Source organism: Melanerpes formicivorus, unplaced genomic scaffold, assembly GCF_026170545.1.
Source record: "Melanerpes formicivorus ecotype bairdi unplaced genomic scaffold, bMelFor1.0.p_v2 SCAF_8, whole genome shotgun sequence".
NCBI lineage: Eukaryota > Metazoa > Chordata > Aves > Piciformes > Picidae > Melanerpes > Melanerpes formicivorus.
In genome coordinates, this window is record NW_027142360.1 from 3,215,080 (window position 1) to 3,230,601 (window position 15,522).

General features: G+C 52.1%; 1 protein-coding gene across 1 annotated transcript in view; it reads right to left on the minus strand.

The window, feature by feature from the left end:
* Window positions 1–15,522, minus strand: part of ADA2 (adenosine deaminase 2) — a 35,408-nt gene that overhangs the window by 15,524 nt on the left and 4,362 nt on the right. Inside the window, exons 3-4 of the mRNA XM_068141836.1 lie at window positions 13,060–13,285; window positions 2,891–3,101 (exon numbers count right to left, since the gene is read on the minus strand). Of these exons, the coding sequence (XP_067997937.1) occupies window positions 2,891–3,101; window positions 13,060–13,285 (437 nt within the window). The remainder of the gene's footprint in view (window positions 1–2,890; window positions 3,102–13,059; window positions 13,286–15,522) is intronic.

The window sequence follows — 15,522 nt, forward strand, 5'->3', positions numbered from 1 at the left end:
GCCAATGTGCAGAACCTGGCACTTGGATGTGTTCAATCTCACGCCGTGGGACTCAGGTGTTAATTGCAGACACCTGTAAATATGTAAATACTGTCCATTTTGTACATGTTCCTTGCAGTCCACTGTAGATTGTAGTGCTGCTTGTAAATACAGCTTGCATTTGTTTCCAACTGGGCTGCTCTGGCAAGGTTAATGTTGGGGGGTGGGGGGAAAGTTCAACCCACCACACCTGCTCGCTTGGAATTTCACAGCAGTGTTTCCCTTCCTCCCCATCCCTGCTGCAGCCTAGCTGGCACCTCCCTGCCTACACTGCTGTGTCTCACAGCACTGCTCAGGCTGCAGGCAGCCTGCCTGCCTGCCTGCACCTCACAACACACCCAGCTGCCAGGTGCCAGCTAGCCTGGAGGCTCTGGAGGCTCCCATGCTTGGAGCAAGCATCAGGGGCTGGATGGGAAGCAAATCTTCCCTGCCAAGCCTCTCTTCAAATGACATTACAACCGTGGCTAAGGGCTGCTGGTAAATGCAGGGTATTTTCCAGTCAGGCCCAGGCACTTGTGTCATCACAGAGACTCTTGGCCCAGAAACCTGTGTGACCTGGGGGCATGCCAGCACTCACACTGCCTCACAGCTCAGGAATCTTGACATTGCTGCTATTTTCCCTTTCCAGGTACCCCAAAGACAGATGGTGACTGAGTTCAGAGCAACTGGCTCACGACCAACCCCCAGCAAAGTAAAGCACAGAGAAGCTTTATGGTCTTCTTCCCCCCCTGGTTTGGCTTTTTCCTTTCTGTTCAAAACACCCTTCTCATCTCAGGCAGGCTCTAGTGCCAGCCTGCAGCCCTGATACTGAGCCCTGTTTTGCTATGGAGCCAGCTTGAATCACAGAACCAACCAGGTTGGAAGAGACCTCCAAGAGCATCAAGTCCAACTGATCACCCAACCCTAACTAATCAACCAGACCATGGCACTGAGTGCCTCATCCAGGCTGTTCTTAAACACCTCCAGGGATGTTGAACCCACCCCCTCCCTGGGCAAGCCATTCCAGTGGCCAATCTCTCTGTCTGGAAGAACTTCTTTCTAAGATCAAGCCTAAACCTCCCCTGGCACAGCTTGAGACTGTGTCCTCTTGTTCTGGTGCTGGTTGCCTGGGAGAAGAGACCAACCCCAACCTGGCTACAACCTCCCTTCAGGGAGCTGTAGAGAGCAAGAAGGTCTCCCCTGAGGCTGCAAGAGGGCAGGGTGAGCAGTCCTGCTGCCCAGCTGTTGGGGAGGAGGCATGCACACAGCCAGATGGGCCTCCAGATTCGTCACAGCACCTGCCTGCCTGCTGACAGGGTGGCTGCACAGACTTGCCCAGCAGCACTGGGGGCTGCTGGGGTTCAGACATTCATTTGCAGCTGGCTGGAGCCCACCAGCCACTGCAGGCAAGGGCAATAAGGAAGTTGCTGGCAGGCACATTCAGGAATCAGGCCACCAGCAGGACCTCAGCAGGGCTGCTCCATCCACTGGACCCCCTGGGGTCAGCAGCAAGATGCCACCTGTGTTCCCATGTACAACCCACCACCACCACCTGGTTCTTGAGGGGCTGCTGTATGGACCTGGCACAGCAATGTCACTGCTGTTGCAGTGCACTGTTAAGAGTGTGGAGGTAGGTGGTGTAGTGAGGAACAGCAGCCCCAGTTCATTTGTTTTAGGAGGGGATCTGCCTCTCTGTCAGAGCTCCCACCTCAGCTGGAGCTGGACTGGAGAGCTGCATAGGAAAGATATGCCTGCAGTGTGAAAACTGTCACTGGGGAAGTAGGAACCATGATACCTGAAGAACTGTGATGGGGATCTGCTGGTGCTTGGGGAGGTGCTGCAACAGCATGGGATTATAGGACAATCAGCTCAGCTCCAGGTGACACAGAAAGGCCTAAACTAGTACCAACCTGTTTAAATGTTAGTGGCAATGTAAGCAGCAGTTCATGCTTCACACATAGCCAAAATTTTACCTCATCACAGGCTCACAGCATGTTAGGGGCTGGAAGGGACCGCTGGAGAGCTACAAGTCCAACCCCCCTGTCAGAGCAGGACCATAGAATCCAGCACAGGTCACACAGGAACACATCCAGACAGGGATGGAAAGGCTCCAGAGAAGGAGACTCCACAACCTCTCTGGGCAGCCTGCTCCAGGGCTCTGCAACCATCACAGTGCAGAAGTTCCTCCTCATGTTGAGGTAGAACATCCTGTGCTGGAGTTTCCATCCATTGCCTCTTATCCTACCACAGGGTACAAGTGAGCAGAGTCTGTCCCCTCCCTCTTGAGCCCCACCCCTCAGATATTGATAGACATTGATCAGATCCCCTCTCAGTCTTCCCTTCTGCAGACTAAACAGCCCCAGGGCTCTCAGCCTCTCCTCCCCAGGCAGTGCTGCAGTCCCCTCAGCATCCTTGCAGCCCTCCCTTGGCCCCTCTCCAGCAGATCCCTGTCCCTCCTGAACTGGGGAGCCCAGAGCTGGGTGTGGTATTGCATCTATGAGCTGTGGAGGGTTGTGCTTTGCCAGTCAGTGGCAGACTGGCAAACTGATGACTGCAGTGCAGACAAAGCTGAGATACATCTTCCCAACCAGCAAGGTCATGACACAGCTCCCAGTCAGAGTGTACCATGCAGGTTTGTGCTGCTGCCTCAGGAGGTATCACCCTTAGCCACAAAGAACAGGGCACCCCTGGCTTCCAAGCACTTGCCTATGCAAACCTCCAACAAAGACCTTTGAATATGATCAAGGTCTTCCAGCATCCTTAGAAGGGGAGGTATGCAAACATCCAAGAACTAAATTCAAGACAGGGCTTGAGAAAAGTTAAGGAGAGCTCAGGATTTCAAAGAGCAGTGGAGAAGCCAAAACACACATACCGGAGGCAGGAGAGCTCTGATCTCAACATACTGCACATTATCTTCATAGAACTCCAGCAGCCCCTGGTAGAAATAGGCCTTGAACACAGGTGCATAGCAGATAATTCCAGAGGCAATGAGAAAGACTTCCTCAAATCTTTTCCAAATGGAAGCCTGAGATGGGTAGGTGAGCTCAGGGAAATCCGTCACTAGGGTCAAGTTTCTCAGCAAGCTGTAGAACAGGGTAGGTAGAGGAGGAAGAATGAGAAGAATCACAGAATTATTGAGGCTGGAATAGAGCTCTGAGCTCATCAAGCCCAGCCTAGGACTCAACCCCACCACACCAACCAGACCATGGCACTGAGTGCCACATCCAGTCTGGCCTTAAACACCTCCAGGGACAGCGACTCCACTACCTCCCTGGGCAGTCCATTCCAGGCTCTAATTCCCCTTCCCATCAGCAAGTGCTTCCTAACATCCAACCTAAACCTCACCTGGCACAGCTTCAGGCCGTGCCCTCTCCTCTTGGCACAAGCTGCCTGGGAGCAGAGCCTGACCCCCACCTGACTGCAGCTTCCCTTCAGGTACTTGTGTGAGAAGGTCCCCCCTGAGCCTCCTCTCCTCCAGGCTGAACACCCCCAGCTCCCTCAGCCTCTCCTCAGCAGCCTTTCCCTCCAGTCCCTTCCCCAGGCTGGTTGCTCTCCTCTGGACCTGCTCCAGCACCTCAAGATCTTTCCTGCAGTGAGGGCCCAGAGCTGCAGACAGTGCTGGAGGTGAGGCCTCAGGAGTGCTGAGCACAGACGCAGAATTCCATCCCTAGTGCTGCTGGCCACACAAACAGCATGGAAAGGGCCACCAGCTGGCAGCTGGATGTTCAGTGCAGGAGGAAATAGGTTTCCTCCAAGATAGGTGTGAGCTTTGTTGGCAGAGACCAAGCTTTGTGGATGCAACACTCTCCCACCCACATGCTCCAGGGTGCAGAAGGGCAGTGGCTGTGAGGAATGGAATGGAATGGAATGGAATGGAATGGAATGGAATGGAATGGAATGGAATGGAATGGAATGGAATGGAATGGAATGGAACTAACCAGGTTGGAAGAGACCTTTGAGATCATCAAGTCCAACCTATCACCCAACACCATCTAATCAACTAAACCATGGCACCAAGCACCCCATCCAGTCTCTTCCTAAACACCTCCAGGGATGGTGACTCCACCACCTCCCTGGGCAGCACATCCCAATGGCCAATCTCTCTTTCTATGCCCAAGTTGTAACTCTGAGCCTGTTGGCATTGCAGTCCAACAGGCATGACAACAATTAGGAAGCATTCAGCTCATTTCTTTTCCTGCCACCTATACTTGCACCATGTGAAGGCTGGTAGAAGTAACAGCTGATAGGCAAAAAGCCATACACTACAGGTTGTGCTCCAAGCAGGGTAAGACTGTAAGTGTTCAGAACCTGCCTCTCCCTCTTTTGAGGGCAAAGTCTTGAGGAGTAATAGTGATACAGAAGCAGGTCTGAGGTTTTTGTGGCATAAGTATTGCACTCTGCTACCCAGATGCATCTTTATTCCTAAAGCAGGCTGGTACATTGCTCCTGTAAACAATATATTCTTCCAAACACCTTCCATGCCTGTAAAAGCTGTGCCACCTGACACTGTTCAGTGCCTAAAGGCAGGCTGAGACTCCAGAAAATGCCACATATTAGGTCACCATCAACCTGCTTACTAAGCCTGTAACTTGCCCTGGGACCCCACCCTGGAGCACTCTGTCCAGTTCTGGAATCCCTATTTACAAGAAAGCTCTGAAGGTGCTGGAAGGTGTCCAGAGAAGGGCCACGAGGATGAGCAGAGGGCTGGAGCTGCTCTGCTATGGAGATAGACTGAGAGAGTTGAGGTTGTTCAGTCTGGAGAAGAGAAGGCTCCAAGGAGACCTAATTGTGGCCTTCCAGTATCTGAAGGGGGCTACAAGAAAGCTGGGGAGGGACTTTTGAGGGTGTCAGGGAGGGATAGAACTGGGGAGAATGAATCCAAGCTAGAAGAGGGCAGATATAGATTAGACCTTAGGAAGAAGCTCTTCCCCAGGAGGGTGGTGAGAGACTGGCACAGGTTGCCCAGGGAGGTGGTGGAAGCCTCATCCCTGGAGGTGTTTGCAGCCAGGCTGGATGTGGCTGTGAGCAACCTGCTGTAGTGTGAGGTGTCCCTGGCCATGGCAGGGGGGTTGGAGCTGGCTGAGCCTTGAGGTCCCTTCCAACCCTGACAATTCTGTGATTCTATATTGTCAAAATATGTCATCTAACACAGACAGGGGAGGGGAAATGACTGAGAATCAGAAATGATTTTCCTCCCCAGTGGTAAAAACCTGATATCCTGCCTGCCTTGCTGATAACTTCTTCAGATCTGTCTGCTGGGAAACAGCTGCTAAGAATTGCAGGTCCTGGATTTTGCCTTAGTGGGATGGAAATGTGTTTATTTCCTTCCCAGGCTCAGCTGGCCTGTAAGCCTCTTTCAGAAATCCAGGGACTTTTATCAAGCAGAGTTTAAGGGAGGCAGTAATTGCAAGATTATCTTAGTTGTGGGTGACAGCTTGCATTTAGGACAGGCTGAGCATCTGTGCCACAACACTGCTCTCTGACAAGCCGATAGCCTTTATCCTGCCCAAAGCCTTGCCCCTGGCAACAGTTTTCCTTCCTCCAATGGTGGCCACCTGAAGAGGAGCTTGTCATAAATGTCTCAGATGTGTAGGCAAAGCCTGAATTGCAGTGCTGGGTGATTGACTTCATTCCTGGGTAGACAAACGGAAGCCATCCTAGCAAGCTACAGAGTCAGCTGCTTGCGGGTGGGTGGGCTTCCCAGGCTGGCCAGGCTTATCTAGTGCCAGGTGCTAGGCAGGTTCAAATAGAAATACCTTCATCCATGCTTCATCCCTCATCCACTTCTGTTCTTTCCCCTTGGTAACAGTTATGGATCTTTAATAACATTGTGTGTTTGATGTCTTGGCCTCCATCTCCACGCAGTGCTCTGCTCCGTGAGATGCTGGATTTGATTTGTGCTCCTATTATCTTCTGTGGATGGAGTGGAAGTCCTCCCTCCTACTGATGTGATCTGGTCCAAACTCATTACCTAAGACATCCTGGGTGGGGATGTCCCTTTTGAGTCCCTCCATCCTGCTCATAAACCAGAGCTCATTCCCCCGGCCTTTGCCTGCTGTTTCGCTCTCTGAGGACCTTCTTCCAACGGCTGCAGTTTAATTTCTTTCTCACTCTGCTAATTTCTTTGCTGGGAACAATTTTAGGAGCAAAACTGTGCATAAAGAGATGCTTGTGCCATGTTAGAGATGAGGTTTTAAACACTCAACAGTTAGGGAAATTCACAGTTAAGGTTTCCACAGCAACTTTGGCTCTGGCCTCCTGTGCATTACAATAGGGACTTTGGTGCCATTATCGCAGGACACCAGGCAACTCCAGCTACTGTTCAGCAATCCATGCTGCCAAAGAAGACTGAGCTAGCCCATGGCAGGGGTGGGCAGCACCTCCAGCTGGCAATGGGGAGCATACAGCAACAGGAGACACCACAGCATCACCCTAGAAACCAGGAATGCAGAAGCCAGGGGCAACTTGAAGGCACCGATCCAGCTGCAGGAGCTGTGGTGGAGGCCAACTGCCAGAGGAAAAGGTGTTCTGCAGTTTGGTGGGGAGGGGAGAGGAGATTTAGTGCGGGAAGAGCCAGGGAAAAGAGGCTTTGCTGCTCCACTCCCGGCCGGAGGGCAGCTCCCCTCCAGCCCTGCGTGCTGACTGAGAGACCTGCCCGCAGCCATGAGCTGAGCAGGGCTGTTCCCAGCAGCCCTGCAAGCACCGAGGCAAAAACCTCCCCGTGGATCAAACGGCCCTGCAAGCCCATTCTCGCCACCCTGCACGGCTTCCTTTCAGATAAGGACGGGTGGTGAGCTGGGCTCCCACTGCTTTCTCCCCTTGTCCTGTGAGAACTCTGCTCCTCCAGCAGTGAGCATGCACAGGGCTCCCCTCCCTGCCTTTCAATCTGAGCTGCACAAACTTGTGGCTGTTTACTTAGCCTGTGCTCCTGTGCTAGGAACAGCAATAAATCCCCCCCACACATACACCATCCTGCTCCTCAAAGCACATAAATCAAAGTGGGGTTTGTTGCCTTGTTTTTCATAACCCCCTTCCCTTGGAGACTGATTATTGATCCCTATAACTGCTGAAGGATTATTGTGTAACAGTGATCCAGCCTCGATAACCGGATCATCTCCTAAGGGCTTTTGCCATCGGGGGCTCATGCAGATGAAGCAAAGCTGCTTCTCCTTCTTCCCTGGGATGGGCCCTCAGCAGTGATCAGGTGCAGCCTACAAACAGCCTCCCATGTCATGTTGTGCATGCACTGAGCAATGCTATTGCAATGCATATGCCCACAGGGGCCCAGCTACAACCACCAGCTAAGGATTATTTATTTGCAGCTGTGCTTTTGGCTTTCTCTCCTCCATTTTTATGCTTTTTCTCTCCTCCTTTCCCCCCCCAAACTCTTTTGCTTTCTGGAGCTATGCAATGCAGAAGCAAAAGGTTTTGTTGCCTTGCTTTTAAAAGGGTTCTTTCCCTTGCTTCTTTTGCTGTTCTTGATGGGAAATTACATCCCCTCTCCTCACCCAGAGCATCTGAATGTCTTCCAGTGGTGCATTAAATAGTGTGACTAACATCTGTCACATGTGGTTCATTCACTTTCTCTCTCTCTCTCATCCTCTCTTCTTCTCCCCAAGGGTAGTCTTGTAGAGGGAGCAGAGTGCTTTGTTTCTGTAGTGGATTTTTATCCTTTTCTTTCTGTTTTTTCCCCCCTTGCAGTGCACACACTGCCCTATTTTTCTCTGAGACAAGGCAGTCAGAGGACATGGAGGAGAAGGTGATGGCAGCCTGGGCAGCCATTATTGCCCAGGGGAGTTGTCCCTGCAGCCTCGGCCGTGGTGTCAGCTCCCTCACAGATGACTTCATCCTGGTGATAGAGAGCTCTGCTGGGCCACCAGAGCTGTGCTGCTGGGCACAGCCTTAATCCTGGGGCTGCTGGCAGGGGATGATGTGTGTGGTGGTATGTCACAAATAGCTGGAATGTCAGCCTTGTTTCTCTCAGTATGTAGGGGCACACTTGCTGCAGAGACAGTGGCCATTATGTTGAATTTGGGGGGGGGGGAAGGCATTTTCCTGTACCATAATTGATTAAATAAGTGAAGATTACCTTTTATTCTTTTATGTCTCAAAGAAAAACAGAAAAAAAAAGGGGGGGGGAAAAAATCCCTTCTTTCCTCTGCCTCCTGGCCCACAGTCTCCTGCAGCATCCTTTTGGAAGCTCACCAGCAGTAGAATACTCCAGGGGCCTGGCCCTGTGCAGTCTGAATAGGAATGATTAAACCTTCTTTTGAGGGAAACAAACAAAAAAGACTTCCTTCTAAAGCACACACAGACATGGATGTGTCTGCATAGGCACCCAAAATGCAAACAACACAAATGTAATGCAGGCACCAATCTCTCTCTCTGTCTCTGTCTCCCTCCCTCTCACCCCTTCCTGGTCAGGAATGCAGGAAGGTGAAAGAGGTGCAGCCTCTTGGAAACGTTTCCATTGTTCCCTTCACTTTTGCTGATCCACCCTGCCTTGCATGAGAGCCCTCCCCTGCTGCCATATTCCCTTGATACTTCCTTGAAACCACCCAACTATCCATCCGTTCCTTCCTCTGACATCTGCTTTCTTTCAGCTTGTCAGTGCTCAAGGGCAAAGAGGAGAGCAGGAAAGAGGTAGCCTGGGATGCACATGTTCCAGAGACTGGGAGAGTTTCCAGGAACTGAGAAGCAGAACAGATTGGGGCCTATTCCTGGCTAGAGACCTATTTCCAGACGGCCAACAAACATTCCTAACCCCCTAGACTAGCACTCAGGGATTAGAGGAGAAGAGGAAGGGAAGTGCCTCAGTGTGGCTGTTGTTCGTGGGTTTGCACATTCTGGGAGATGGCTCCTTGGGGATGTCATGGTGATGAGCAGAGAAGGACAAGAAATGAAGGACAGCAGGCTCAGAGGAGTGGGTCTGAGCACCCAGGATGCAAGAAATCCAAGTTTGTGCTTGGCCCTAGCACACATCTGCAGGGGGAAATCACATCCAGCCTGGCCCTAAAAACCTCCAGGGATGAGGCTTCCACCACCTCCCTGGGCAACCTGTGCCAGGCTCTCACCACCCTCATGGGGAAGAACTTCTTCCTAACATCCAATCTGAATCTACCCATTTCTAGTTTTGCTCCATTCCCCCTAGTCTCATCACTCCCTGACACCCTAAAAAGTCCCTCTCCAGCTTCCTTGTAGCCCCCTTCAGATACTGGAAGGCCACAAGAAGGTTTCCTTGGAGTCTTCTCCTCTCCAGACAGCACAACCCCAACTCTCAGCCTGTCTTCATAGCAGAACAGCTCCAGCCCTCTGCTCATTCTAATGGCCCTTCTCTGGACACCTTCCAGCACCTCCAGATCACAGTATCACAGAATCACCAAGGTTGGAAGAGACCTCAAAGATCATCGAGTCCAACCTGTCACCACAGACCTCATGACTAGACCATGGCACCAAGTGCCACATCCAATCCCCTCTTGAACACTTCCAGGGATGGTGACTCCACCACCTCCCTGGGCAGCACATTCCAATGACCAATGACTCTCTCTGGGAAGAACTTTCTCCTAAACTCCAGCCTAAACCTCCCCTGGCACAGCTTGAGACTGTGTCCCCTTGTTCTGGTGCTGGTTGCCTAGGAGAAGAGACCAACCCCTTCCTGGCCACAACCACCCTTCAGGTAGTTGTAGAGGGCAATGAGGTCACCCCTGAGCCTCCTCTTCTCCAGGCTAAGCAACCTCAGCTCCCTCAGCCTCTCCTCACAGGGCTGTGCTCCAGACCCCTCCCCAGCCTTGTTGCCCTTCTCTGGACACCTTCAAGTCTCTCAATGTCCTTCCTAAACTGAGGGGCCCAGAACTGGACACAGGACTCAAGGTGTGGCCTAACCAGTGCTGAGCACAGGGCACAATGACCTCCCTGCTCCTGCTGGCCACACTGTTCCTGATGCAGGCCAGGATGCCATTGGCCTTCTTGGCCACCTGGGCACACTGCTGGCTCATGTTTAAGCAGCTGTCAATCAGCACCCCCAGGTCCCTCTCTGTTTGGCAGCTCTCAGCCACTCTGACCCCAGCCTGTAGCTCTGCATGGGGTTGTTGTGGCCAAAGTGCAGCACTTGGCACTTGGACTTGTTGAATGCCATCCCATTGGACTCTGCCCATCTGTCCAGTTGGTCGAGGTCCCTCTGCAGAGCCTTTCTGCGCTCTAACTGACCAACATCTGCTCCCAGCTTGGTGTCATCTGCAAACTTGCTGATGACTGACTCGACCCCCTCATCCAGATCATCAATGAAGATGTTAAAGAGGATGGGGCCCAGCACTGATCCCTGGGGAATGCCACTGGTGCCTGGCTGCCAGCTGGCTGTGGCACCATTCACCACCACTCTCTGGGCTCAGCATCCAGCCAGTTCCTAACCCAGTTCCTAATCCTTCCTGTAATAGCAGCTCCAGAACTGGACACAGTACTCCAAGTGGGATCTAGTGTGAGGTGTCCCTGCCCATGGCAGGGGGTTGGGAACTGGATGATCCTTGAGGTCCCTTCCAACCCTAACAATTCTATGATTCTATGATTCATTGGTCTCTGCCTTGCTTTTGTCTCTGCCCTTGGGGAGACCCTTCTAGTGGGGTCTGTCTTTTGTCCCTGGGCAGTGACTGACACTCTGAAGTCCTGCTTTGACTTGTGGCTACAGGCAACTAATACAAAAGAAGAGCAATGTTGTAAGAGTGAGAAGAGTGCCTCTGAGAAGAAGCCATGTTCCCAAACAGGACCAGACAATGAGCACCCAGCTCTGCTCCCCAGGTGTGCAGGATGCCATGGCCCCTAGCCTCTGCCAGGAAGGGGGGGCATGCTATAGAAATGCAGCAAAGGGCTGCTCCTGAAACAGCCAGTGCAATGGCTTGGGCTCTGCTGCTGTTTCCAAATCCATTCTCTTGCATACTATTCATGGGTCTCCTGGTGACTAGAACTGGTGCTGTGGCCTTTCCCTCCTCATCAGTCTCATGGATGGAAGGGAGCTCTTTGGAAGATGTAAATCAGTGACTTCTCACTGGATCTTATGTCTTCTATCATGTCAGGGCAGCTGAGCCTCATGATATAAAAGGTCAAGTGGCCTGGGTCTGGCACTGCTTGCTCCTTCCCTTCCAGATCTCTATAGCAGATAGGTGGAGTGACAGCTCCCTCTGCCTCGTACCTCACTGTTGTTGGAGGGGAAAGGCAACACCATGCCAAAGGTCTGGCAGCTCCTCAGCTTGCTCTCTGACCTCCTTCCTGGACCAGCTTCCATGTGGATGGGATACCAGCTCCCTGAGAGTCTCTATTTAAGAGCAGACACCCTCACTGAGGAACAGTAAAATAAATCCCATCAAGTTTCCCCTAGGAAATACTGTCATTAAAGCCACTCTCACATTAATCCAACCTTTTCCTTGGGTGTCAGCAAGGTGATGCTGTCTTCAAACACATGACACCTCACACTATTTTTTGCTGTGGACCCCAGCCCCCAGAGCATTGTGGATGGCAGTGCCCTCTGATTCACAGAATTGTCAGGGTTGGAAGGGACCTCAAGGCTCAGCCAGTTCCAAGCCCCCTGCCATGCCCAGGGACACCTCACACTACAACAGGTTGCTCACAGCCACATCCAGCATGGCCTCAAAAACCTCCAGGCATGAGGCTTCCACCACCTCCCTGGGCAACCTGTGCCAGGCTCTCACCACTCTCATGGGGAACAACTTCTTCCTCATATCCAATCTGAATCTATCCATTTCTAGTTTTGCTCCATTGCCCCCAGTCGTATCCCTCCCTGACACCCTAAGAAGTCCCTCCCCAGCTTTCTTGCAGCCCCCTTCAGATACTGGAAGGCCACAGGAAGGTCTCCTCAGAGCCTTCCTTTCTCCAGACTGAACAGCCCCAACTCTCTCAGTCATGGATCACTACTCAATATTTCCCTTTGTCCTCATCACTCAGTGTCTGCCTTCATGCATTATTGAGCATGCTCTCCAGCCCCCTGCACACCACACACAAGTACATGCTTCTTCCTGGCAATGCTTTGTCTTAGGATCAGTGGCCCCTGGATGGGGAGATAGGACTCCCTCTTCCTGCTGCCACCAGCTGGAAGGGAAGCCAGACTATTCCCACCCCCCTGTAAGAAATTAAATGGTAGGTGGCTGCAATGCAATCAACTAACCTCTAGTCTTGATAAAAAAACAACCTGCCAGAAGTGAAGGCAGGAGTTGCTTGTGAGAGAGTGAGTGATGCTTCCTGAGCAGGACACAAATGGGAGAGCTCACAGGATGTCAGGGGTTGGAAGGGACCTAAACAGACCAGCAAGTCCAATCCCCCTGCCAGAGCAGGACCATACAATCTAGCTTAGGTCACAGAGGAATGCATCCAGACAGGGCCTTGAAAGTCTCCAGAGAAGGAGAGTCCACAACCTCTCTGAGGAACCTGTTCCAGTGGTCTGTGACTCTTACAGTAAAGTAGTACAGTAAAGCTGGACCAGGATGATCCTGCTTGCTACTGTTCTGGGCTCCACAATTCAAGACATTGAGACACTTGAATATGCCCAGAGAAGGGCAACGAGGCTGGGGAGAGGTCTGGAGCACAGCCCTGTGAGGAGAGGCTGAGGGAGCTGGGGTTGCTTAGCCTGGAGAAGAGGAGGCTCAGGGGAGACCTTCTTGCTCTCTACAACTCCCTGAAGGGAGGTTGCAGTCAGGAGGGGGTTGGCCTCTTCCCCCAGGCAACCAGCACCAGAACAAGAGGACACAGTCTCAAGATGTGCCAGGGGAAGTTTTAGGCTGGAGGTGAGGAGAAAGTTCTTCCCAGAAAGAGAGATTGGCCATTGGGATGTGCTGCCCAGGGAGGTGGTGGAGTCCCTGTCCTTGGAGGTGTTCAAAAAGGATTGGATGTGAGGCACTTGGAGCCATGGTTTAGTTGTCAGGAGGTGTTAGGTAATAAGTTGGACTCGATGATCTCTGAGGTCTTTTCCAACCTGGCTGATTCTATGATCAGCACTGTCAGGAAGCTCTGGCAGGCTTGCAGCCCCTCCTCACTCACCTGCTGTCAAAATCGGTGACATTCTGCAGCTGCCGCCGGTAAGCCTCTAGCAAAAGCCACTGGGAGCACTGGGCGGGCACCGGGGGAGGAGGGTGAGGCTTGGAGAAACGAAAGCGAACCGTGCCCGTGGGGGTGAAGCAGATGTAGCAGTCGGGGAGGTAGGTGGCATTGTACACCAGCCAGCCCACGCTCAGCAGGGCATAGTCGTGCAGGTGTAAGACAGCCCCTGGTGGGAAGGAGGGGGAAAAAAAAGTATGACCTAATGAGCCAAGGCAGCTGAGAAGAAGGAACCGAGGTTTAATGTGATGATAGTTTGAGTTTGCCTAACGCAGGGGCATCTGGAAAAGCTTCTAGAGAGCTGCGAGTGACCTCCGCCAGCAGAGCGCCCCCGGGCCGGCGGAAGCGGCTCCCTCCACATCAAACGCAGGGCAGGCAGAGCGTGACAGCAACCTGGGAGTGCAGGGAGGGGGAAATCAATAGGGAGCTCATTTTCTCTGCTGGGATGGAAAATGCTCCGAGTTATTAAAGGTCTTTTCAGACAGACTTCGCTCTGGGCTGGGTCAGGCTCTGCTGGTTTAAAGAGGAACTCCCCAGTAGGCAGCAGTTTACAAGGCAGCGCTGGCTGACTGCTAGACCTCAAGCAAGCCTTTGTCTCGAAGCTCTTTGAATCCCAGGCTCGACTTTCAGCATCTAGTCAGTGTTGCTTCTTTCCTCTCTTTGAAACTCTGGTCTACACCAAAATGCCAGCCCATGACACAGCAGGGAACTGCTTTCAGATGCAGGAGGACCATCTACTTCTACATCTTATCAAAAGCATTCTCACACTGCACATCTGCTGCTGGCCAGCACCAAGGGCCTCTGGGACACTCTGTCACTGGGCAGTGTGTTGACAACTGCCACTCTTCCTGGCATAAGAAGCATCCTTTACATTCTCACCTTCCTCAGCCCATGCTTTCTTTTATGCTAAAATCTCTCCTTTTGAGAGCTCTTTCCATGTTGTTGGTGCTTGAACTGAACTTCACCTTTGTAACGGGAAGATACTGTGAGGAGGTTGTAGCCAGGTGGGGGTTGGTCTCTTCTCCCAGGCAACCAGCACCAGAACAAGAGGACACAGTCTCAAGCTGCCCCAGGGGAGGTTTAGGCTGGATGTTAGGAAGAAATCCTTCCCAGCAAGCGAGATTGGCCCCTGGGATGTGCTGCCCAGGGAGGTGGTGGAGTCCCCATCACTGGAGGTGTTTAAGAGGATCCTGGATCACAGAATCACCAAGGTTGGAAGAGATCTCAAAGATCATCGAGTCCAACCTGTCACCACAGACCTCATGACTAAACCATGGCACCAAGTGCCACAACCAATCCCCTCTTGAACACCTCCAGGGATGGTGACTCCACCACCTCCTTGGGCAGCACATTCCAATGCTAAACAACTCACTCTGGGAAGAACTTTCTCCTAAACTCCAGCCTAAACCTCCCCTGGCACAGCATGAGACTGTGTCCTCTTATTCTGGTTGCCTAGGAGAAGAGACCAACCCCCTCCTGGCTACAACCACCCTTCAAGTAGTAGTAGAGAGCAATGAGGTCTCCCCTGAGCCTCCTCTTCTCCAGGCTAAGCAACCCCAGCTCCCTCAGCCTCTCCTCACAGGGCTGTGCTCAAGGCCTCTCCCCAGCCTCCTTGCCCTTCTCTGGACACCAGGCACTCGGTGCCATGGTTTAGTTTATTAGATGGTCTCCCAGTCAACCAGCACCAGAACAAGAGGACACAGTCTCAAGATGTGCTAAGGGAGATTTAGGCTGGAGGTGAGGAAGAAATTCTTCACAGAGAGAGATTGCCCATTGGAATGTGCTGCCCAGGGAGGTGGTGGAGTCACCATCCCTGGAGGTGTTTAAGAGGGGATTGGATGTGGCACTTGGTGCCATGGTTTAGTTGATTAGATGGTGTTGGGTGATAGGTTGGACTTGATGATCTCAAAGGTCTTTTCCAACCTGGTTTATTCTATTCTATTCCTACAGTAGCATATTTCATTAGTCTAAGGGAGACCTTGCAGTCAAAATAGATTTGATGCCCTTCAGGGTAAAGGGAGAACATGAGCAGCAAACACAAGACAAGAAACTGGTATGTAGGTGATATTAGATAAACTTCAGGACCACAATCATTAGTGGGCTAATCTTATCACAGTACAGTAGAGGTTGGAAGGGACCTCCAGAGATCATCCACTCCAACCCCCCTGCCAGAGCAGCATCACCCAGGGCAGTCTGCACAGGAATGCATCCAGGGGGGTTTGGAAAGTCTCCAGAGCAGGAGACTCTACAGCCTCTCTGGGCAGCCTGCTCCAGGGCTCTGGCACCCTCACTGTGAAGAAGTTTCTCCTCATGTTGAGCTGAAACCTTTTATGTTCAATTCTGTATCCACTGGCCTTTGTCTTATTGCTGTGCACCACCCAAAAGAGCTTGGCCCCCTCCACTTAC